Source organism: Parasteatoda tepidariorum, chromosome 7, assembly GCF_982258835.1.
Source record: "Parasteatoda tepidariorum strain Cologne lab strain chromosome 7, Ptep-v5.0, whole genome shotgun sequence".
Taxonomy (NCBI): domain Eukaryota; kingdom Metazoa; phylum Arthropoda; class Arachnida; order Araneae; family Theridiidae; genus Parasteatoda; species Parasteatoda tepidariorum.
In genome coordinates this window covers 102,609,808-102,636,391 of record NC_141761.1, presented here as the reverse complement: position 1 = coordinate 102,636,391, position 26,584 = coordinate 102,609,808, and the positions used below count along the sequence as shown (strand labels likewise).

Genomic DNA, 26,584 nt, shown 5'->3' with positions numbered 1-26,584 from the left:
ACAGTATAATTTACGACTTATAAAATCATATCACGATTGAAAATGATTAAATTATTCATAAATTAATGTTTATTATTGTTAAATTATTGTTCTACTATTGCATTATTATTGTTTTCTGATCATGATTACTAAGAGTTATGATCATAAAACAATAAATTCATGGGGAGAAAATGTCGGAATTGCGTACTTTCGACACTAATTGCGTACTTCGACGCAATTGCGCACTACTTTTTTCGACAATCCTTTGTTTCAGGAATAAAAAAATGGCATTTTGTTCCAGAAATATTTCATGAAAGCATAAGAAAACTTTTAAATAGTTAAAAAATATTTTAAGGACAGAAGTTTCAAGTATTTAATTTGATCTATTTTATTTTAATAATAGTGCTTACGTTACTGTTTTGGTCATGTATAAAAACACTAAGCTGCTTCTTCTAAAACTCTTTTAAGCTGTAATATAACCTATCTATTGCTGATATTTATTAAAGGATAATATCAAGTAACTGTTCTTTTTAAACTTTATACTCTTATTTTTATCCGTGAATAGCTAAACACTATTTAAAACACTTTTGCAAACTTTCTTACTTATAACATAATAATATTTTTTTTGGAATTGCCTTTTATCAATTTAAGCTATACACTATAAGTAGTATGCCATGCTATAGCGCACTTTTAAAAACATAAGTGCGCCATAGTATGGAACATACACTACTCCTATATTCTGATAGTAATCTGTTTTCTCGAAACTTGACATAGAGTCTATATGCTTTCAAGTGTTTTTGTAAAAAAATGTAATGTTCAATATTTTTAAGTATCTACTTTTATTTTTATTATATATTTCTATATTATTTTATTTTATATTTCTATATTATTTTATTTTTTATTTCTATATTAAAAATTCATTAGGTTGGTAATCGTAATCGCTGGGTGTACAATTCAACATTACATTTCGTTTATTTGCGCACAAACTATAAGACTGAGAATTTTGAAGTCACTGAGGTGTGTAAAAAAGCGTACTAATATTACGATGAAATAAAATAAATTAAACGTTCAATAATTTGTTCGAGAATTAACTGTTGAACTTGTTGGAAAAAATACCATACGGGTAGCTCTATAAGCCGCAGGAATGCAACTAGAGGGTTGAAATTAGAAAGCTGAAAGGATCATATTTGTTTATAAATGCGACATCGAGTTTTTGAAATGCGACGCTGAGTTTTTGTGAAATTCCAATATGTTCTAAAGCTATTGCAATTTTAAGTGGTTAAACTTTTTTTTCTCACTTTTTTGCTTTACGTCATATTTTACTTTGCTGCTCAAAATCTATAAAAACTTTAAATTACGAAGGTGCGTAGGCACACGCGCAAAGAGTTTAATGGAATTACTAGTTTGAGAATCATTAACTGTTAAACTTGTAGTAAATAAGAAAAAAGCTGGTTAATCGACTGTCTACTCAAATGCTTGAAGATATCAAATTTGACGCTCTGATAGGACCATTTTGTATTACAATTTTAGTGAGAATTTTTTTTGTTTTTGTAATTCTTATTTATTGGAAAGTTATTGAAAATTTAAGTGATTTTTCAAGGTTTTTCAGATTTTTTTCTTTAAATATTGACTATGTATCCATTGCTGTAGAATATTCATTTTCCCTCGAGACTTTTATGAGCTCGCTTTCGAATAGATGTCAATCAAACGCGGCAAGAGAGAAAGGGAGAGGGATTATTTGATGCCAGACATAAATCTTAACATTCACGGTAAAAGTTTTAAAAATAAAGAAACGTAATAACTAGACATAAGAAACCGTTCCTTATTTAAATGGGATACCTGCAAGTGACGCACTGTGGATATCTCGATCCTGATTAGTTGTTGAAACGTGGCATTTGTTTACGTTAGCTACTGTTCCTTCCCCTCTATTTCGAGTGGGCCAATCCTGTCTAGTATCAATTCTTTTAAGTGATACATTCTATTTACTTCTACAAAGATTTTAATTCCTTCTCAAAGATTTTAATTCTTTCACTATATATTTTTTACTTAACGCAAATACAGGCGCTCAAAGCCACGTGCTGTAAACTAACAAACATAAACAAACTAATTATGCATCCAAGTTGCCAGGTACACAAAACAAAAATATATCACGGTTTCAATAAACTACATAAACAAATAATAAATATAAGTGAAGTGAAATAAGTAGAAGAGAAATGATTTTATTTTAACAAATACGAAGTGCGATAAGGCGTTGTATTTGATAAACTTCATTTTAGCTAACATTCTAATTTAAGTCGAGAGACTCAGCTCGACTTTAACTCACCATCTTGCTTATAAGCAATCAGGTGCTGAGGACTTAAGTCACATGTCTGGGTATCAATGATCTTCTTCTTCTTGATGTGCAATTACCCAATGGGATACCTCCACGTGAAGTAGTGTGTGTACCTCGATCCTGATTGGTTGTTTAAACGTGGCTGTCCTTTCCATTCTATTTCGAGTAAGCTAAGTCAGTCAAGTATCACTTCTCTTAAGTGACACATTCTATATTCTTACGCGAAGATTCCTTCACCAAGATTTCAATTCTTAGACAATATATTTCTTACTTAACACAAATACCGGCATGCAGCCATGTAGAATATAAACAAACTAATTATGCATCGAAGTAACCAGGTACTCAAAACAAAAATATATCACGGATACAAAGGATCACATAAACAAATAATAAATGTAAGTTAAGTAAAAGATGTGAACGAGAAAGGATAACATTTCAACAAGCCAACAATGCAGGCTATTGAAAAGAAAATCATTTATGGTGCCTCCGTGTGGTATAAGAATAAAGTTAAAATAAACCAGAAGCTCCTAACTATCCAAAGAATTCCATTGCTCAACATCACTAAATGCTACTCTACAACTAGCACGGAGGCACTACAAATACTTGCAGGAGTCATACCTATTGACTTAAAAATTAGAGCAACTATTTCGATTAAACGACATACCTGGTCACCAGAAGAATTTAACGACAGCGATTATCAAACAGATGAACTTAAAAATTATATCCCTTACTCAGTCCCTGTGTATAACCCTACGAAGTTAAAGATCGTTAGTAGGGGTTTCGGCTCACCGAGGGGCGTTGACTACGAGTTCTACACTGATGGCAGTAAGAAACAGGTGACCAATGAAAGCACAGGCGCTAATGAAGATCGGGTGGGTTGTGGTTTCTTGGTGAAACTGGATAACCATACTATTTACGAACAGACCGCACGTTTAAATAATGAGTGTAGTATCTACTCCGCCGAACTTACGGCAATCAAATTGGCTACCCTTTGGGCAAACAATAACAATATTGAACAATACACCATCTTTTCTGACTCAAAGTCCTCGTTGCAGGCCCTTGAAAACCCAACAGACCCTCTGGTAGAAGAAATTAAGGACATTGTTCAAAACAAACAATGCTTATTCAATTGGATTAAAGCCCACTCGGGGGAGCCTGGCAACGAGGAAGCAGATATTTTAGCCAAAAAGGGCACCTTATTGGGCGGGGTGGACTTTCACTACACCATAACAAAACCCCAGGTCAAACATAGACAGAGGCAGGTCAGTAGGATTTTATGGCAGGACAGGTGGAGCAGCTCTGCAAACGGGAGACACACACACTATTTGATACCTACAGTTAACGAATGTTTTTTATCCAGCGATTTTTACTTTAATCAGTTCTTAACTTCCCATGGTGTATTTGGCGATCACCAAGCTAGGATGTTTCAAAAATCCTCCGCGTGCAAATATTGCGGTCACTATCAGACTATTAAACATCTGATGCTTGACTGTCAAAAATTTGCAACCATTAGGGGAAATAGTTTTGACAGAAGAGGCGACATAAGATCTTGGTGCAGGACTAATAAACAGAGGCAAATTATTAAAAACATCATTAAACGCACCCTGGAGGACGCACTCACCCCTGATGACATTTTGGATCCGCTCTACACGAACTAAACTCAGTCCCGGTTGTTGGGCTGCCCGCCTGTTCGCTTCCCGTTATTTTGACAACGTTTTGTTGTTTTATCTATCTCATTCGCTTTTTAATTCTGTTTTAATCTATTTATTCACTATATTGTGCTTTTTAATTGGCTTATTTGCATTGCCTTTCCTTGCTTTGCAAATTTTAGCGTCGCCTTTTAATTGTATTTGATAATTGTTTGTTTTACCACTTTACATCTTCACCTCCTTTTGTTTTACATTTGAGATTTTCTTGGCTCATTACGCCTGGTTCTTCTGTCTTACCTGTTGTCAATTTGTCATCGACTGTATTGGTTCTTTGACCTATATTAACTTAGGACCTCCGTTTACCTGTGACCTTTTAATATTTTCTTATGTTCACTTCAGGTACACGTTTTTTTTTAATGGTTCATTTTATGTTTTACTGTTCTTGAATACATCACTGCGATGTGTTGTAAAATTTTTCATTTGTGTCTTTGGCTCACTATAAGGGAAGCCCCGTCGGCTTCGGCACTATAAGGCGGGACTCTCGGAGCATTTTAATTATTTTGCTGCTGTTGCCATCAGACTCTGTAATGTTTACATAATGTTACTCTGTAATGTTACTTTTTGTATTTTATGTACTTTTCTGTTTTTCTTGATTTTAATAAACATTTACCCGTATGCCCTAAATTGGGGCAGGTCGGGGTAAATATTTCATAATATTTCAACAAATTCGATGTGCGATATGGTGCTGTATTTAATTATTTTTAATTTAATTAATATTCTAACATTTGTTGAGAAACTTACCTCAACTTTAACACGCCATTTTGCTTACAAACCATCAGCTGGCGTTGACGTCTTAGGTCACGTGTCTGGGTATTTGTGATCTTTTACTTGAAGTGCAAGTATCCAGTTGTTATAAGTCTTTTCAACGAGTAAAATTACTTCTTATTTGTTTTTTTATTATGATTAATTAAATTTTAATGATTAGGTTAATTTTCAATGATTATTTTTCAAATCTAGGTAATCGTCCGTTTCATTATGATTACCATATTAGTAAAATGTTCTTACAAACATATAGCAAGTATTATTGTATATTTCGAAACCAAAATGCTCATTATTTTTTCGTCAAGATTGACTTTTAAAAAGAAATAAACAATGATGAATGAGAATCAATTGAGAACTACAGTGGTAGGTGAGAGAAGCAAGCATGAAATGGAGCCTCGTCGCAACAATTAATAAAAGGTGGTAAAAATTAGGCCCGATTTATTTAGATTCAATAAAGCTATTTAATTTATTTTAAAAATATTTATGAGCTTACTTCTCAGATACTATTTTATTTATTTTTAAAATACGTAAAAATAAAAATAAATGATGTGTAAAACTAGAATTATAAAAACTGTTCTTTACACAGTCAATTCCTCATAGTCATCTTCGGATAAAATTTTATTACGATGTGCAAAATTTTTTTTTGATTCGCTTAAAAGTTCTAGAGATATAGAGAAGTGCTCAAAATTAAAATTTACATTAAAGAATCCAAACTCTTAATTGCTCTCCTGTCGAACGTATTATGACAATATTTTTTTGCTTGCAGTTGTCTCCTGCCATATTTTGAGACTTAAATATCCAAATTCGTTGAAAAAGAATTATTTATTAAGAGAAAGGCCGTTTAAATGTCTGACTTCATATCTAATATTGTTCTGCTCTAGCTATTTAGCATATTTAAGAACCATTAAGATTCACGTGATTGAGGAAAATCAGATTATTAGATCTAAAGTTCCGGGTCCTACGAGTTGTAAATTGAAGACGTACCTGCATTAAATCATAAAAATATATCATTGATATTAATTGAGGAAAATAATTTGAGTGACATTAGGTAGCATAATTAATTTTGAAATTTTTTACAGTTGATTACCTGAATGCGGGTGAGTTTTTAGACATTTTTATTTATCGTAGTACCTACCTATTATTCATAATTTTTCGTACTACTTATTTATTTTCACTTGTTTCCCAAGTTATTGTTTAAATTTTCGTTAATTAATTTAATTATTTAGCACCAGTTCCTAAAAGTAAGTTATAATTTTTTAGTTAAAATATTAATATTAACAATTGTTCTTTACTTAGCACAGGTAAGAAATAATTAAAAAAAAACAACTAAGAATGGAATGGATAATTCACATAAAGGTAAGATTGGTTAAGTGGCCAGGAAAGGCAAAATGGTCACATGAACGTTCGCAACACAATATTGCTGTCATTATGGATGCTGATAGTGTTATCTGTGACTTTGAAACAGTAACTTATTGTTTTTTCCCGTCATGATTTCACGTAAGTAGCAGAAATTGTTGAATAAATCTAAACAATATTATATTATTACTAGATGATGTTAAGCTGCCTGATCACTGCTTAGTTGCTTTTAAAATTATGAGTATTTTTAAACACTAAGTCATGTGAGTCAGATGCTTAACCACATTGTTTTGTAATGGCGTCAAATGGAGCAAAGTAGCTACAGACATGGTGGAGGAAAAGTGTCCATAGACATGGTAGGGGTGAAGTGACCATAGGCATGGCGGGGGGGGGAAGTGACCATAGACATGGTGGGAGTGAAGTGGCCATAGACATGGTGGAGCAAAGTGGCAATAGTTATGGTGGGGACAAGTGGCCATGGGATGGTGGAGCAAAGTCGCAATGAAAGTGGTGGGGTAGAACAGCCATGTGAAGATGGTGGAGCAAAGTGGTAATTTACGATTACCATTACGATTAGTGGTAATTACGTCATAACGGTCGATAACGTACTTTAAATATTGGAGTTGATATTTAAAAAGACGCTTTGGTTGTGATGAATAAATGATAAATCAGAGCGAAAATATCCTTTTCACCTTTTTTTTAAAAGTATTTATACAATAGTAAACAAAGATACTTTACTGAATTTTTGCATAAATACTTTAAATGCTTCTAAATGTACTTTAAAATGTATTCTTTTGATAATGTATATTATTTATATTGTGTTATATGTATTAAACAGAATACTCTTGTTTTGCAACGTGGAAAATTGAAAGTTTGAAAATAAAATAAAAACTTTAGTAAAACATTTTTTAAAAAAATACTGCAGGAATTGGAACTTACTTGGTTGTACTTAATATTGATATACCCTGCTGACCATTAAAATTGCTGCACCAGGAAGGAAGGTATAAAACTGAATATTTATTAGCCAGATGGGGAATAGTATTTACTGGATATATGGGGATAGTGGGAAGAGCAAGTGGTCAATTTTTCTTAAAAAAAAGTAGGGCGCTTAGAAAAAAGTAGCGCTTAGATAAAAGTAGTTTTAAATAAAAGTAGCTCTTTGGTTTAAGTAACAGTATTTATCCGCTGTATCAAAGAGTCAAATAGAGATTGTATGGTATTTTCGTGAACTTCAATCAATTCAGCTCCAAGACTATGCTACAGTTCGTTGACAGTAATAATTGGCGAGAACTGGCTCTCCAATCAAATGATCATTATTGAATACACGTTTAATATTCTTCAAAGATCAAGGGAATGGTTTCAAGTGGAATAGTTCAAAGATCAGGAGAACTGCTGCCCACGGGAATTCAAATATGCTTTATTGGGGAACTGTTTTAATGGGTAATATGTTTTATTAGGGAATTTCAGCCCACTAGAAGTCAAATAAGTTTTATTGGGGGAAATAAAAAAAGAGTACGGTCTGCTTAGAGTTTTGCAGTTTCTTGTTGAACATTAGAGAAGCTTAAAAGATAGGACAGACACATGGTGAATTAATACGCTTGAAGAATAATGTAAATTCCAGGAAAGCAAATATATATGTAATCGAAATAAGCACTCTATTCCATAATTGCTGGTGGTTTGCTAATCTGACGATGTTGCATGCAAGTTTTCAACTTATGTTGACCACCATTTCGCCGAACACTGTTGCAGCTATCACGATTCAGAACAGGGATTCGTCAATAGATGACGAGTCCTAATTCCTGCTTTCTGGTCGGTTGTTGATTTCCCTTTTGAAGGCGCCCCGGTCTGTGGTACTGTGTCTAGGGTAGCAGAAACTACGTTTGTCGCGCTTACAGCTCATACAGCTGCAAGCGTTGTCCAACTGACCTAGCGCATTGTCTCACAGACAAATCAATTTTGCGATATGGTTGTGCGATCCATTGTGTCTGTGTGGATATATATATATGACTTCTCAACTATTAGTAGTAAGAAGTGGCATTCTATATTTTGTGGTCAGTTAAAGAATCTTGGCCAGCACGAGTATCATAACTGCAACACCAAAACAACCAACAGGCTGTAACCCTTCTGAAATTAAGAGCAGACGAGCATACAAAGAATTGCATCTTTTTTAGTCGAAAATAGCGTTCAAATGCAAATTTAAGTGCAAATTGCCTCAAAACCATAGGTTTTATAAGAATTATAGGCGCCAATACTGCTGCCTGCTTTGCAAGAATGTGCTGAAAATCAAATCTTCTGCATGTTATGAGTTATTTGTCTTGAAAATTTTACCAAGGTTGCGTACCGCCTTCTTGGTGCAACAATTTTATTGACCAGAAGTGTATGTATTAATGATTTAGCTGTTTGAAAGAAATTCTTGGTTATTTAGACTCAACGCACTATGGTAAGCTATTGAAACTGTTCATTAAATTATTATTTTTAACCACAGCTATTTTGTTTTACATAGAAGGAATTAAAAATATAGAACAAAAAGACTGGTATGGTTAATATACTAAGTACATTTTTTTTCCTGTAAATCTAGTATTTTTGCAGAGTTAGGCATTATTGTTTAATTTCTATGATGAATACAAAATATTTTCGTGTTTATTTAGTTCCATTGCAAATTGGTAAGTTCTAAAAACTACTTCATTAAACTATTAGTTTTTATCGATGTAGTTTTTAATCGTTGGGGGAAGTGAGTTGTTCCTAGAATCAATTTTAACTTTTTATTTTTTGCCGATATTAATCATTCAAATAGTTTGTTGGAATTGCATTGCAATTATTTCCCAATAATATAATTTGTTTTAGGAACAAATTCGGTCATACACAGAATTTTTTTTAATGTAAGGAAAATTAGTTTGAAAACTAAAGGATTTACTTTTTCCAAAAAAAATTACTCAGCAAGAAAAAAATTAAAGCAAAATTCTTTGGCACATGACTGGAAAATCTGAAATTGTCAACAATACAGCAGCTAGTACTTGTTGTTACTTGTATTAGCTACATGTAATTAATGCAAAATTTGTTCACCAGATGTCACAAACAGTTATATTAGTCCGACATACATGCAAACCAAAGTAAGACAAACACTGTCGCCATTTTTTTTTTGGATGATTACTTCGCTTATTCAGAACACATAAGAAATATAAAAATGAAGAAGACTAAATTAGATAGTATAAATAACATTCATTTTTCGGTACCACAGTATTTTTAAGCCTCTAGACTTGATTAATTTGTAAAATTAATATGAAAAAGTTTAATTTTATACAATTTGAAGATTATAAAATTTTATTTTTCTTAAGTTCAACCGAGTCAAGGTAAGTTATTAAAACAAATTACTTTAATTGCTATCTTAAGTCATTAAGTCATCAAAAAAAAAATTAACTCAATATATTTTCCCTCTCACTCTTCTGTTTTTTATATAAATACATAATAAATCTAAAAAATAGAAGACTGAGAAAGAAAATGTTATGCGTTAATTTTTTTCTTCAATTACTCTACAGGATGTGGCAAAAAAAAAAAAAAAAAAAAAACAGAACAAACAATTTTTGTATGCAACTTTATTAAAAATAAATGAATTAACAAAATATAATAAAATATTAATAGGAGTAGCATTTTTCTAAAAAATAAATTTAATTGTTTTCAAGGAACCCGTCTTTTGCAGCGATGCATAGGAGCAAGTGCTTACAGAATTTTAAAGCAATGGGTCGTAAATCTCCCACCTATAACTCCAACCGATTTATATATCCCATTCCAACCAAAATTATTGCTTTAGAGAGTCACAGTCTTACGTGATTTAGTGCGGACACTAGATTTCAAAATATATTATACACTGTAATCCACGGAATTGAGATCTGGCGAGTAGCGTGGCCATTCTAAACATGCATTGAAATGTGCCTAGCACCATTTTTGTGTCTTTTTGGCTTTGTGTGTTGGAGCGAAGTATTTTTCAAACGTCTAGTTTATATTGCCGAAGGGTTTTTAGGGTCACGGAAGTGCAGCAGCATCTAGAATGTACACTTTTTGATTTATTTCAACGCCCTCATATATAGAAATCACACGTGTTTTGCCATTTGCGAAAATTCTGCTCCAGACCATGACCGACTTTAGATTTTGCGATGTTCAACAATTCTTCGGGTGCTTAGAGCGTCTACAGTCCGAAGAATACAGAGAGAAGAAGTCTAGCTCTGCGAATGCGTAACGAACGAAGGGAACTGCTCCAGCGAGGTACGCTATGTCAGAAAAATAACTTCCAGGGTAAGTAACTTACTCATATTTAGCAAAACATCATATGTACTGAGATCCAGCGCATGCGCATAAGAAGCAAAGTCAGGAGGTACGTCCCCGGTTAACTAATCGTAGGACAACTCTACAAGTATGGTTACGCTGCCTCGTGCCAATCTCCATTTCATTCCTTTTTTCTATGTCGAAATATGTTAGCAAGTTATATCAACATGGATTATATAAATGTATTCTTAAGGAAATATCTTAATAGTACATATATATCAATATCACATTAGTAGTGTAAAAATGCAGAACAAACCAACAATAAATAAAAAGAAAAAACTTTTCTTTTCCTAACCAACCCCAGTAGGGAATGGGGGGGGGAGAGAAGGTGGTAAATCGGTTACAAGAACCTATGCGGTTGTCACCTAAATGTTGTTTCACAGGGACCGCTTGGGGGACTGATCCTATTGTCAGATCCTATTGCTCTTATCATGAGTTGGTTGGACGGTAAGGAGCTTCTTATCAGTAAGAATGAATTTGTCTCTGCCCTGTCCTACGGCCAATTGCTGAAAATTTCTTCAAGTGTTTGCTTCTCTGACTCAATCTTAAAGGCGACTATTAAAACTAATTAAATTTCTTAATTAGTAAAAGCTTACTCTAATTATTATTAATTATATTTTGTTAAATTTATTTTTAATGAAGTTATATGAAAAAAATGTTTATAGAAGCTTTTTTGCCGCACTCTGTAGTATTTTGTCTTATCTAGAAACTAATATTTCAGATTAATACAATTTTTCATTTATGCATTTATTTATTTTATTACCAGCAAGTAATCAAGGTAAGATATGAAATCTACTTCATTAAACTTCTACATTTATCAATACAATGTATATCTAGAATAAATATGAAAATATACAAATGACCGGGATATATATATATATATATATATATATATATATATATATATATATATATATATATATATATATATATATATATATATATATATATATATATATATATATATATATATATATAAAGTCGTTGCCGATTAGAGAGAGAACGATAATCCAAGTGACACGAAATCGAAGTGCTCCTCAATAAAAGATAGGGAAATTCTTGCAAAATAAATCCGTAAAATATTTCAACTTAGGGAATAAGGGAAATCTGAGTTATTAATAAATAGTTTAATAACTCAGATTTATAAATAGGTTGAGGGAAATTTTTTTTTCTCACAGTTCGTAAGGTGAAGAACGATAAATAATTCAAAACTTAAAGCCAAGAATTGATGAAAAGGCAGGATGTGAATATTAAAGTGTGAGAAAGAGCGTTTAGTTTAGAATAATAAAGGAATAACACAAAAGATTAGTTGAAGATTTTTATGTTTATAAATATATATACATATATATATATATATATATATATATATATATACATCCATCCCCACTGCGCAGATATCCCTTCTGGATCAAAAATGTGATGGCATATTTTCGGGTCATCCTCGGGCATGTCTCCCAGACTGTCTCCAATAGCCCATTGTGCAGCTCTAAAGCAACGTAATTAAAATATTTACTTACCTACTTTTAAAATGAATACTGAAAAACACACTTTTTTTAATCTCCTTGACAAGGAAGGTACTTAAAACTATCTCTTGAACTACTACTATCAATTATTACTATTTTCGTAAGGAAGAAATGAAATAAATATCCTTCTTGTGTCCCACAAACCTTTATCAACAACAGAACATAATTGAAATATTTTTTAAAGATGAATATGTAAAATATCCCTATATCTTTTCCCTTGCCAATTGAAACTTACTTAAACTGTTTCAGTAACTACCATTATTTAATTATTAATCTGTTTATGCAGAAAAAATAAGAAATATAAAGAAGACTAGGAACGACAATATATATTTTGTTCAATGTTTCATTTATACTAGCATTCTTAGACATCAAAAGGTCTGGTTTCTTAGGACAAGCGCCTTATCTGGGCGTCAGCGGGACGTCAACGTCCCGCTGACGCCAACAAAATACTGGTTTGTTAGCTCAAGGCCTGGTTTCTTAGAACTAGCGCCTTATCTGGGCGTCAGCGGAAAGTTGACGTAGAGCTGACGCCAAAAAAATGCTTTTTTGTTAGCTCAGCGTGAGCAGTCGGTCCAACGCAGACATTATCTCTCATTGCGCATGCGTTAATAACGTAAACAAATATTTATTTTGAATTTGTATTGATTTTGTTATTGTCGACCAGTGTTTTAGAGAACAAATAATGACTTTGTCCAAGAAAAAACACATTATAGCTGAGCTAAATGAAGAGTGCTATGTTTAATGAAGAAGCTATGTTTAATGTCAAAATCAAAATCTTGGCTGATTTCAATGTGCTGTTGGATGTTGTCCGCCATTGCTTCTGTGGTTAACGCCACGTTGTAATCCAACTGCAGTTGAGTTGGACGGCAATTGTAGTTCAAGATGAGCGTTCGATGACGTATGCTATCAAACTCACAAATGGACCAATCAGAGGTTAGCGCTGATTTCCAGCTGACGGCGTCCTGTCCTAAGAAACCAGGCCTTAAGACTTCATTAATTTTCAAAAATGAATTCAGAAAACTATTAAATTTTTTATAGCTCCGGCACATAGAGGTGAGTTATCAAACATATTTCATTGAACTACTGTTCTCAATCATTCTTATTTTTAACTATGTTACCGATTATGTAAGGAATGCATGCATTGTATACAGTGCGCTTTTAGGCAAAGTGTGAAATGTTATGCACTTTGATTAACACTTTGCACTTTGATTTTTATTTTATTTTATAACCGTCGTAACAGCCGACCCGATTTTTGAGTTTACGACTACCAATATTCAACTTCGTAGTTTTGCAATTTTTGATTCATTCCAGAAGACAAGGGTGTGATGATACTATCACAATACCCTCAAGTTTTAACTTTTGGCATTCGTCTAAATTTATAATGTCACTTTTGTGACGGTGCCTTGCTTCTAGTTTATTTTAACTGCGACCGTGAGTTTTGCTAAGCCGATTGCCCGGATGGACGCTCACATTCGATTTGTGTTGTTGCTCGAAGTACGAGAGCGGGAACCTTCAAGATTCACTTTCCTTCTCTGCATGCTCAGGAGATAAAAGCTTACTCGCTATTTCTAATTATTTATATGTTACTGAAATTGCGCATTTATGCGAATTTAGTAATTCGAATAGATTTACCAATTTTATGCATTGACTTGTGGAAATTAACAGCAGAGCATGCAGAGAAGGGGACACGTGTTATCTTCGAAGCAGCAGAGTGTTTTTATGGAGTAGTTCCAGTGCTTCATGAGCTATCATAGTGCCTTTAATTAGCGATGTTCCCATAAATAAAAGAAAGGTGAAGATGTTAGTGTAATTTTTTTCATTTGTGACCGATAAGCCTGAAGTTTACTACACTATACCACGCGCCTGATGCAGACGATACAACAAAGAGAACTCTTGGATCAAGTATTGGGAGAAATTTGCCTACGTAGAGGACTTTTTGATGGAATTAACCCGCATTTGCTTTACATGAAGAGGAAAAAATGACGAATGTCTTCTGTAGTTAGCTTGACGGCAAAGTACTCTTACCCACGATCCGTCTACCACTGAGCATAATTTACGTCAGCAGTGTGCGAGCAACTCGTATTTACCAGCCATTGCCGGGGTTCGAACCCGGGCCGCCACATTGGGAGGCGAGCTCTCTATTCCCTGAGCCACCACGGCTTTTAACCAAGCATTGAATACAATACCAAGGCATTGGATAAGGAAGCAATTACTCTTTGAGGAAAGCATGAAATATGAGAATAACAAAAAAAGAGTCAGTGCATTATTTTTTTTTTTAAGTTTCTCTTCTTAAGTATAACCGAGTTAGCGACGAAAAAAAAGAGAATAAAATTTCTAGTAAAGCAATTTTTTTCTTCCTGAAACACATATTTGCACATTCGCCGACATTTTTTTTTGTTTTCATTAACAATATATGATTGGAAAAACTTAAAATTAGGGATTACCTGGCAATGATATTAAAACCTCAGAAAGCTTCAGTGTAGAGAATAGCGATCTATGGCCCTTCACATTAAAGAAAACCTAAGTGTAATGAATACCAGGCAATTACTTTTCGTGTTATACAGTTGCACTGGTCAAGTGTAAACCGAGAAAAGGATATTATATCCCAATCGCATTATAAACTCGGTTAATGCGGTTCTTAATAATACGGATGATTACTAAACATTTATGTGGCTATTACTAAACAGACGATTACTAAACAATTATGAGACTGTAATATTTAATATTGCCTTAGACAGAAATTCCGACAGATTTAGACAGATTCGATTCTTTAGACAGTTTTTGGAATCTATGCTACATCGAATTGCTTCTCTTGCAAGAAGGTCACAAGTTATTATAATGTATTGCAGTTCAGTGCAGAACACTATAATGTATAACGCACATAAATTAGTTTTTTTCTCTCGCACTATTATTTTTACGCAAACAGATATCAAATTTAAGTTAAGTAATGTGTTTTCTCTTATATGTTTAGGTCCAGTGCATCAAGGTAAGTTAATGAAATTACTTTTTCAATTGAAAAGAAAGAAATATAAAGTAACTCTTAGTATATAGTCGTTATAGTAAATTTCAGCCACACAATTATTCTAACACCTAATTAATTTCTTAAAATGAATACAGAGAATCGTCTAACTACTTATAGATACTTTATATGGAGCATCATCCTATTACTTTCACATATCTAGAAAATAAATTCAACATGAATGCTGAAATTTTATTTATACTTTTAGGTCCTATACATCAAAGCACGTTATTAAATTATTTTAAATAGAATGAATAAAAAAAAACTATTAAGTACATCATTGCTTATATTGGTTATAGTGAATTTCAATCTAGACTTAATTTAAGATAAATACAGAAATCCATTCAACTAATTATAGTTATATAATATGGAGATTAATCATATTATAAAAGGGGGTTACAAGACCACTCTACAAACTATCAATACAATCTATTTTCAATCTATCTATAATCTCTACAAGGCATATCTGGAAAATAAATTTAAGATAAATGCTGAAATTGTTTCTTACTTATAGGTCAAGTACATCGAGGTAAGTTATTAAATAATTTTAAATAGAATAGAAAAAAATATTAAGTAAATCATTTTTTATAGTTTTTATAGTAAATTTCAATCTAGACTCAATTTAAGATAAATACTGAAATTTGTTCGACTAATTATAGTTACATCATATGGAGATTCCTCTTATTATTTTTACATATCTGAAAAATAAATTTAAAATAAATGCTGAAAATTTGTCATATTTTCAGGTAAGTTGTAAAAATCATTTTTTAAATAGAATCGAAAAAAAATTAAGCACATCATTGTTTGTCATTGTTCATCAGGACGCATTCTTTTACGACAGAGAAAATGACATTTCAAAATTAAGAATAATTATTCTACGATAAAACTCACAAAACTTACTCTTTATAATGCTTCAATGGCTCTGAAATATTTAAAAAATTAAATTTTAAAAATCAAAAATTAAATTTTAATAGACGAAAAGAAAAGCAGGAAACAAACTTATCGATATGAAGTAAAATAAATTAAACATGTCTTAAAACTGGTTTTACTAATCTAACAGTTAATATACACCGAAGAGCCATTACACTATGACCACCCTGCTAATAACATGTAGGACTACCTTTAGAGCTCAAAACTGCTAGCACCCGATGTGGCATTGATTCCACAAGGGGCTGATAGGTAGTCTGAGGTATCTGGTACCAAGCGCTCGCCAACTGGTCCTGAAATTCCCTCACATTGCGAAGGGGGTAGCGTGTCAGCACGAATTTGGTTTTCCAAGTAGGACCACAAATGCTCTGTTGGATTAAGGTCAGGTGAATTTGGGGGCCAAGACATGACTTGAAAGTCACTGGAATGTTCTGTGGGAGCTTAATTTTAGACTATGTCAACCTTCATCTATCAAAAGGTACCTCGTGCTAGATTCAAGTTAACATGTCTTATATACTATTGATTTGGTATTTAATATTTGTAGTGGTAGTTACGCCACATTACTCCCCTTTCAGAATTTTATCTGTGATAGAATTCGATGAACAATTACCACTAGTTGATTAATGCTGTTTTATTTATTAACTTCAATTTTTGCTCATTATATTTATTTTTTCTTCCAAGCATTTCGCTCGTTATTTTTTTTTTTATAGCTTTTTCGCTATTTTTTCCCATCATTTTTTCTAGCTTTTCGCTATTATTATTTTTTTCTAGCATTTCGCTCATTATTATTTATTAACCGGGAGACTTTATTTCCTACACCGGATTTCTTTTTTTTTTTTTTTTTTTTTGAGCAGTATATTTTTTTTAAGCAAATCAACTGTTTTTAATGTGGATTCATCCATCAATATTGACAATTTCTTATCACGTCCGTAGGTCACCAATGTGGGAGCTTAATTTTAGACTATGTCAACCTGTTGTGGCTTATAGCTTACTCTGTAGCGCATAAGTATGTTTTGATTAGAGTTGTGGGTTGTGGCAACGTTGGTTGCGATGACAACTAAAAATGTTGGAATGCAAGAGTTGCAGAAAAGCGAAAATAAAAATCTTTTGTAAAAAATATCTGGACGTAGAATATTATTATATTAAATCCAAACAACAAAAACGATACAATTAATATTGGCCTGTCTTGCTCCCAATAACTGGTGACCCGGATTATAGAAATAAGTATGCCTGATGACGAGAAAGTTGTTAAAGATTCTACAAATGAACTATGCAAAGTAAGTGTAAAAATTCCGCCGTTTTGGATTGATCGTCCTGAAATTTGGTTTTTCCAAGTGGAAGCCCAGTTTAAAATTAGTGGAATTCTTTCTGAGGAAACCAAATTTAACTACTTAGTATCGCAGTTAGAACCGAAATATGTTGAAAATGTTTGGGATATTGTAACAAGCAATTCCGATACGAAATATTCAGAATCCAAAACAAGGCTTCTAGATTTATTTAAAGAAAGTGAAAGTACTCGAATAAAAAAACTTATAACTGGAATTGAACTAGGTAATCTAAAGCCAAGCCAATTGTTACAAAAACTAAAATCTGTCGCAACATCGGATGTGTCCGAAAATTTAATCAAAACATTATGGTTAGAAAAACTGCCAGATTCTATGCGTAATATAGTACTTGTTAGTGACGAAGAATTACCCAAATTGGCGATCATGGCTGACAAGATTTCAGATATGACACCTTCTAATGAGCTTTTTGGCGTATCAGCAGCTGATAATTTCTCGAATAAAGAACTATTAATGAAAATCCAATCCCTTGAACAGCGAATTGCTGAAATGACTATTGATCATATATCGAGACCACGTTTAAGGAACGATTCTCAGTGCCGCAGACGACCTCGAAGTACTTCTAAAGGAAAATTTAATCCTAGAGGGAAATACTGCTTCTATCATTTTCGTTTTGGTAACAAATGCCATAAGGATAAGTGTACTCAGCCGTGTAGTTGGTCAACTGATAGGTCATCGAATCAGGGAAACGCCGATGTGCAGTAGAGAATGCGACAAGCTCTCCTGTTGATAATATTCCTGATTGTCGCCAATTTCGCTTATTTATAAGAGATAAAAAATCGAAAGTGCGTTTCTTAGTAGACAGTGGGGCAGATGTAAGCATTTTACCCGCTTCAACTAAAGATAAACAATCCATGGATTACAAATTGTATGCAGCAAATGGTACCGAAATTGAAACATATGGTATAAAAATGTTATCCCTTGATTTAGGACTTAGGCGAGAATTTCAATTTCCTTTTATTGTAGCCAAAATTAATAAAGGTATTTTAGGAGCTGATTTCCTTAACAAATTTAAATTAGTAATTGATTTGCATAACAAGAAACTGATTGATGGAGTAACTCAACTAAAGGTAACTGGTGAAGTTGCTACCCTCAGCGAAAACAATAATATCGTTACAGTAAATAGTTCGACGAAATTTCATACTCTACTAAAACAATATCCAGATTTATGCAAACCAAATTTGTTCTTATCAGGAGTAAAACATAATGTTCAACATCACATCGAAACGAATGGTCCACCTGTAAATTCTAAAGCACGACAGCTAGATCCTCAAAGGCTGGCAACAGTAAAGCAAGAGTTCCAATTCATGTTGGATAATAACATAATAAAACCCTCCAGTTCACAATGGGCAAGTCCATTGCATGTGGTTTTGAAAAAAGATGGTACTCTTCGCCCATGTGGAGATTACAGACAGCTAAATGCTAGAACAGTTCCTGATCAATACCCCATTCCTAGGATTGAAGATTTTCATCACATTTTAAAAGATACAAATGTATATTCCAAAATTGATTTATTTAAAGCCTATTACCAAGTGCCTATAGCCGAAGAAGACAGATGTAAAACTGCAATTATTACTCCATTTGGGTTGTACGAATTCAATGTGATGAGCTTTGGTTTGAGGAATGCACCAGCAACTTTTCAAAGATTTGTAAATAAGGTTTTTTCTGGTCTTAATTTTGTTTTTCCCTACCTAGATGATATTCTAATCGCATCTGCTAGTGAGGAACAACACAGAACTCACTTAAAGTTAGTGTTTGAAAGATTGAATGATTATGGACTTCGTATTAACGTTTCCAAGTCTATCTTTGGAAAGGAAGAAATAGAATTCTTGGGTTATTTAATTACTCCTGAAGGCTCACGACCGTTACCGGACAAAGTTCAAACTATTGTTAATTACAAACTTCCGACCACCATTCACGAACTCAGAACATTTTTAGGCATGATTAATTTTTATCGTCGATATTTAAGGAATGCATCAAAAAATCAATCTCTCCTTCATGATTACCTTAAAGGAGCACGAAAAAAAGACAAACGAAAAATTCAATGGACAGATGAGGCGAAAGAACAGTTTCAAAGATGCAAAGATGATTTGGTCAATATAACACTCTTAACATTTCCGAATTCTGAACTACCTCTGTCACTATATACGGATGCTTCAGATTCGGCAATCGGAGCAGTAATTCAACAATTTGAAGACAATGGATGGAAACCTATCGCATTTTACTCTAAAAAATTAAACGAAGCGCAAAAGCATTACAGCACTTACGATAGAGAACTGCTAGGAATTTATCTCTCCATCAAACACTTCAGATATTTACTGGAAGGAAGAACATTTAAAATATTCACAGACCATAAACCCATAATTTTTGCATTTAAACAAAAACCAGAAAAAGCATCACCTCGTCAACTTAGACATTTACAATACATTTCAGAATTTTCAACTGATATACAACACATTGAAGGTCGAGACAACATCGTTGCAGATACTTTATCTAGAATTGACGAAATTTCTTTGATTGACTACGATAAAATAGCAATTGAACAAAATATGGATAAAGAATTTCAAAATTTAAGGACATCACCAACTTCCCTGAACTTCAAGCAGTATCCGCTACCTTCGGGAAAGTCTTTGTGGTGTGAAACTTCAACGAATAGCATTAGACCGTATATTCCTGAAATGTATCGCATGAAAATATTTCAGCAAATGCATGGCGTATCCCATCCTGGCATTAAATCATCTGTAAAGCTCTTAACGTCAAAATTTATCTGGCCAAATATCCGTAAAGATGTGCAGCTTTGGACTCGATCTTGCATGGCTTGCCAAAAGAATAAAGTAAATCGACACACCAAATCAAGTTTCGGTGAATTCCAACTTCCTTCAGAAAGGTTTAGTGACGTCCATATTGATCTCATTGGACCCCTACCACCATCAAATGGAAATATTTACTGTCTTACTTGTATTGACCGGTACTCTAACTGGATGGAAGTAATTCCGTTAAACAACATGTCAGCAGAAACAGTTGCCAAAGCGTTTTATTCTAATTGGATTTCAAGATTTGGTACCCCATGTCGTCTTGTTACAGATCGTGGAGCGCAATTTAGTTCTGAGCTGTTCACCGCCTTATCTAAAATGTGTGGAATAAAATTACAACATACAACTGCTTATCATCCACAGGCTAATGGGAAGGTCGAACGCCTCCACAGATCTATTAAGACAGCGTTAATGGCACACAATAACCTAGCCTGGAGTGAAACACTTCCTACTGTTCTTCTTGGATTACGCACAGCTATGCAAGAAGATGCAACATACACCATTTCTCAAATGGTCTATGGACAAAATATACGATTACCTGGAGAATTCTTCGAAGAGAACATAACTCCAACCACACCTGAAGGTTTTGTCAGGCAGCTTAAAAAAACTATGGAAGAAATGGGACCAAGAACAGTGTCAAATAAATATGTCCAGAAAATATTTGTCCCTAAAGATTTAAAAACAGCATCTCATGTGTTTATTCGCAAAGACAGAGTTAAAAAGCAATTGGAACCTCCATATGATGGTCCTTTTCAAGTCGTTGACAAAAAAGAAAAATATTTTACTGTAAAAATCAAAAACAGAGACGTTACAGTGTCTGTTGATAGATTAAAACCTGCATATTTCTTGCAAATACCAGACGTTACTACAGGACAATCTACAAAGACAATAAGACAACCTGCTGAACCTCCACCAGACTTACCTCCTGAAATAAAAAAACTTCCTGAAAAACAATCACGTATAGGACGGACAATTAAAGTTCCTGTGCGATTTCGAGACTAGCACTTATAAATATGTATCTATAATATTTTTTTGTAAATAGTGAGTTTGGAAATATTTGAGCATAAGTAACTGGTAAATACGATGCTCGTTCTAATATCATACTGTACCGTAACTTAGTTACTGGGAAGGGAGTACTGTTGTGGCTTATAGCTTACTCTGTAGCGCATAAGTATGTTTTGATTAGAGTTGTGGGTTGTGGCAACGTTGGTTGCGATGACAACTAAAAATGTTGGAATGCAAGAGTTGCAGAAAAGCGAAAATAAAAATCTTTTGTAAAAAATATCTGGACGTAGAATATTATTATATTAAATCCAAACAACAAAAACGATACAATTAATATTGGCCTGTCTTGCTCCCAATAAACCTTCATCTATCAAAAGGTACCTCGTGCTAGATTCAAGTTAACATGTCTTATATACTATTGATTTGGTATTTAATATTTGTAGTGGTAGTTACGCCACAGTTCCTCGAACCAATCCGTGATGATTCGACCCATATAAAATGGTGCATTATCCTGTTGGTAAAGACCATTCCCCGCAGGAAAAACTGTTGCCATGAATGGGTGAACCTGGTCTGCAACTATGTTCAAGTAGCTTACAGACGTCAGGGATCGTTCTATGAGGATTATGGGTCCTAATGTGCCCCATGAAAGCATTGTTCCTGGACGAGAAACCATGAAAACCTGGGCGAGATAGAAGGTGGTAATAATGTAATGGCTCTTTGGTGTATATGTTACCAGCGAAGTATGAAACGCCGGCATTGTATAAAATGCTTAGGCATTGTATAGAATGCCGAATGTTTTTAGGCAAAGTCTGAAATGTGAGAATTATTACATACTTTCCCAAGGCATTGTATATAATGCCTAGGTATTCTATGGAATGACAAATGTTATTTAGGCAAAGTATGAAACAAACGTCCTGATGAGGTTATTATGTAAATGATGTGCATGTTACTGTGAATGACCGAAATCGGTGGTTGTTGACTTTCACCGGTGAATGTTGACAATCACATAGTCGCTTTGGTGAATGTCCGAAATATTTATTACATCCAATTTGATGTTAATTTATTCGTGGATATAATTACATTTATTCGATATTTTAATACTTACTAACGATAGATTAGAAGAAACATCAGTGTTTGGAGTATCGGGCAAATATATACCGGGCAATGACACTTGACCTTAAAAAAACAACAGTGTAGGGAATACCGGGCAAATGTATACCAGGCAATAGCACTTAACTAGTCCTCAAATATATTTCGGGCATTTACCAAAGGTCTAGTCATACTAGGTTCAGTTAAGTGCCTTTGCCCGGTATACCCTGCACTGATGTATTTTTAAGGTCAAGTGCCACTGCCCGGTATACATTTGCCCGATACTCCAAACACTGATGTTTCTTCTAATCTATCGTCAGTAAGTATTAAAATATCGAATAAATGTTATCTATCGTCAGTAAATATCAAAATATCGAATAAATGTAATTATATTCACGAATAAATTAATATCAAATCGGGTGTAATAAATATTTCGGACATTCACCAAAGCGACTATATGATTGTCAACATTCACCGGTGAAAGTCAACAACCACCGATTTTGGTCATTCACAGTATCATTCACATCATTTACATAATAACCTCATCAAGACGTTTGTTTCATACTTTGCCTAAATAGCATTTGGTAATCTATTAAATACCTAGGCAATGTGTGAAATATAAATCATTTCAAACTTTGCCGGCTAATTTTAGGCATTCTATACAATGCCGGATTTCATACTTTGCCGGTAATATAATAACTGCGAGTATTTCATTATACTAATATTTTTATACGGAATAACTGAGGAATACACAAAAAAAGTGACTGGAGTATATGAAATTAATACCTTGTGTTAATTTTTTCAATCCCTCTAACCATTCTTTCACATCTGGGTAATATTAATGTTTTAAAGATTAATGCAAATTATTTTAACTTTTATTTAGGTCCAGTGCATCGAAGTAAGTTAGAAATTTTTATTTTAAACTATCATATTTGAACTTTACCTTCTACATGTGATATCTCTTCAGAACTAGATCCTGATTTAAAATATTTTTTAAAAATACTAAGTTACTAATTAAAAAATTGCAAGTATTTCCATGTATACATTATACTATCATATAAATAAAATAACAATGACATTTTTTTAAAAAAATAGCAGTTATTTACTTTTAATGTTCAGGCATGGTGCTAATTAAAATTAATTATTAACAACATATAAAACCAGTTGACATGCTGAAAAATATGTGTGCTGTACATTTATTTATTATTATGCATGTGCCCCCTCAGGGTGTAACCAGAAAATAGTATATGAAAATATTTAAATATTAATATTCTTTGTTTGTAAAAATAATTTAGCACGTGTGTATTTCAATAATAACAATTTGATTAAATATATATATAACCAATAATGTTTTTCAAAAGATATATATTTTAAACAAATATATGAAAGAATACACATCTATTATAAAAAATCATAAATATCACATTCTTTAAATTAAATATGATATGATCTCAAAAGGAGAAGAACCAATTCTAGTGTTCTATAGATTTTTTTAAATTTAATAGAGTAACTCAGTAATTTAATTAAGTAATTTGAGTAATTTAAATAAGCTGCCGTCACCGCGCTTTCCTGTTCACTGGTAAACAATCAATGATCAATCAGTTAGATTGCAGCCAATAGCAAATACGTCTCGATTAGGCTGGGAATACATATCGTCCAATAGGAATAGTGCAGATGGATAGTTGCCATTCACAAACACAAAATTACGACACTTGATTGATTTATTCCACTCAAGGATGTAGTTCAGCTTCAGGTTTGGACATCTGTATATTAAACAATTTATTTTTAGCCATATCTTCCAATCAACAAAATATTTATCTCTATATCCATCTATCTTTACATATGTTTGTAATTATAGCGTTAAATTTAAGAATATTAAATTCACCCAGTCCATGATTCAGTGTAGTTTCAATACGAAACGTGACAAACGCTTTTAATTTTTTGAAATATAAAATTAATAACATTTAAAAAACAAAATATTTTTAATATACTGGATTTCCTGGGAGTGAAAGTGAGGACAGTGGTTTCAAGCGCTGAAGGGTTGGCCTTAAAGAACGGTAAAACTGTTAGTGATAGATATTAATTTGAGAAAAAAAAATAGCTGTACATTTTAAATATTTGTAAAGATTTCTCCTAGTTGACATTTTTAATTAAAACTATAAATCCTGATATTAATTTATACGTATAAATATAATTGATATAATTGAATTGAATAAAATTGATTCTAGCTTTTATCGCAGAACACTTTACTGGTTAAAGAGGTAAGGTAAATCGTAAAATATGCTGAAACAAACGTTTAACTGCATGGAACTGAAGACAATCAAACTTGCTTTAAGGATTTACTAAGTGTAGCTCTAATGTTAGCAACTATTAAAACATATTAGTAACAAAATCATTAGAACTACCAGTAAAACATACAACGAAAATTACGAATACAATCGTTTGAAAAATCCAGACAAATGTGGCTTCAGTAGCAGCCTGGTCTAGTTTTACTTATTTCCGCTCGACGGCAGCACCTACTTGACACCAAAAAATAAAATAAAGAAAAAATTCATTCCCAGTACCCTGTTGTACCGGATTCAACTATGAAATGAATAAATGACGTACAAAGAATATTGGGATGGATAATGTATGTAGCTTCCATTTTTATTCCTATACAGCTAAATTAAGATAAACACAAAGAAGTTTCTATCGTTATTTAGATCCAGATATTATTATTATTTTGTTTTTAATTGCTAATTCTTTGTAAATATAAGATATATAAAAAACGTAATGTAATCTAGAACAGGATGATATTTTACATTTCGTTCATTTTTCATTTATACAAATATTGCATATTATTAATAGAAGTATAATACTGGTATATAATAGAATATTTTAATTTAATGAAATTTTTGAGATAAATATGTGAAAATTTGAATGTACTTTTAGCTGCAATCCGTCATCGAAGTAGGTTATCACGAATTATTAAATCATTATTAATTTTATAATTATTAAATTATTATTAATTAATGGTAATAAATTACTATTTTTAATATTTTTCATTTTTAAGATGAATATATAAATACAAATATAAACTGAATATACAAATATAAACTGAAACATATTAATGTATAATCGAATTCTAATGCCCTACTTTTAGTCATTATAGTATTTTTAACTGTAGTATTATTTAATTCCAGGACTTTCAGGTATATCATTTTGTTTATTTTGGAATACAACAATTTTACTCTTTTTGGTCATTATTTTCTAATATGTAGCGTAAATAAAATAAAATGTAAAACTGAGGTGTATAATACAAGGTCCTTCGTAATTAACGCTTTATATATATACATATATATATATATATATATATATATATATATATATATATATATATATATATATATATATATATATATATATATATATATATATATATATATATATATGAAATAATGGAAAACAAGACAGACAAAGATGGAATGAAAAGAAACAGATAAAAAGAAGAAAAACCTTATATTCAACAAAATGAAATTAAACACCCCCCTCCCCCATCACAGGAACTGTTCAAAATTGCGACCACCAACAGGCCACCGTCCTTCGACCATCGTCCAAAGAGTGACAGCGGTACATTGGCGAAAACTTCAAAAATAACACCAATTGACGAAAACACCACCTCTTTGGTGTCAGCAGCTACGGATATCCGGGCAACAAGGTCTGCAGCAAAATCTATGGAACAATCATAGTAGATAGATTCTTCATATGACTCTAAGTCCAGACCTAAAATTAAAATTCTAGACCCAGAAGAAAGGAACAAAAGCCCGCGCCCTCTTGCTCATCACGATTTTCTTTCGTAATGGTCTGGTGATTTCTACTGGTCTAGTATAACCTCCTAATGCATGTAACGTATATATATATATATATATAGATATTTATATATATATATATATATATATATATATATATATATATATATATATATACATATATATATATATATATATATATATATATATATATATATATATATATATATATATATATATATATATATATATATATATATATATATATATATATATATATATATATATATATATATCTTATGTAGAGCTTAATTTTGCAATCAAACTGATTTTGATATTTACAGTTCTGTCTACCCCAATACCCAGATTCATTTGATTTCGATATCGTTTTTGTTTTTCCCCGCATAAATAGCAATCTACGGCCCTTAACTCGTATTTCGTTTTAAATTTTCAAAAGAATTCTAAAAACATATATTTAGGAAAATCACCTCGGAACAACTTGAAAGCGTAACATTGGTTTGCAGCTACACTAAAATTTTAAAGTGTTTTGACATGATAATTATCATTTCTTTTAAAGATAAAAACAAAATATATTTTTGATTTCTTTAGTTGAAGCGCA

The 26,584-nt window shown here is 32.4% G+C and overlaps 1 protein-coding gene and 2 long non-coding RNA genes across 6 annotated transcripts in view; 2 read left to right on the top strand and 1 right to left on the bottom strand.

Annotated features, from left to right (window-relative positions):
• The window catches only part of LOC147807358 (uncharacterized), a 36,311-nt gene that overhangs the window by 950 nt on the left and 8,777 nt on the right, over nucleotides 1–26,584 (top strand). The window contains exons 2-7 of one of the 4 annotated variants that reach the window (XR_015435650.1): nucleotides 5,862–5,879; nucleotides 6,009–6,023; nucleotides 8,564–8,578; nucleotides 8,787–8,801; nucleotides 9,474–9,488; nucleotides 11,225–11,321. This is a non-coding gene — a long non-coding RNA (uncharacterized LOC147807358). The other 3 variants (XR_015435651.1, XR_015435648.1, XR_015435649.1) reach the window with 3 other exon arrangements.
• On the top strand, nucleotides 13,201–25,461 carry LOC147807359 (uncharacterized). The gene is made up of 4 exons (XM_087168412.1): nucleotides 13,201–14,967; nucleotides 15,515–15,529; nucleotides 23,061–23,075; nucleotides 25,109–25,461. The coding sequence occupies exons 1-4, from the start codon at nucleotides 14,649–14,651 to the stop codon at nucleotides 25,165–25,167; spliced, it is 408 nt and encodes a 135-aa protein (XP_087024538.1). The 5' UTR covers nucleotides 13,201–14,648; the 3' UTR covers nucleotides 25,168–25,461.
• LOC147807360 (uncharacterized) lies at nucleotides 16,620–21,548 on the bottom strand. Its single transcript, XR_015435652.1, has 2 exons — nucleotides 21,450–21,548; nucleotides 16,620–16,898 (listed from the first exon to the last, which is right to left on the bottom strand). It is a non-coding gene; the product is annotated as an uncharacterized LOC147807360 (long non-coding RNA).

What these genes read in the sequence shown, in the direction of transcription:
- LOC147807359 (XM_087168412.1), top strand. Translation starts at nt 14,649, where the DNA reads ATGTGGCTATTACTAAACAGACGATTACTAAACAATTATGAGACTGTA.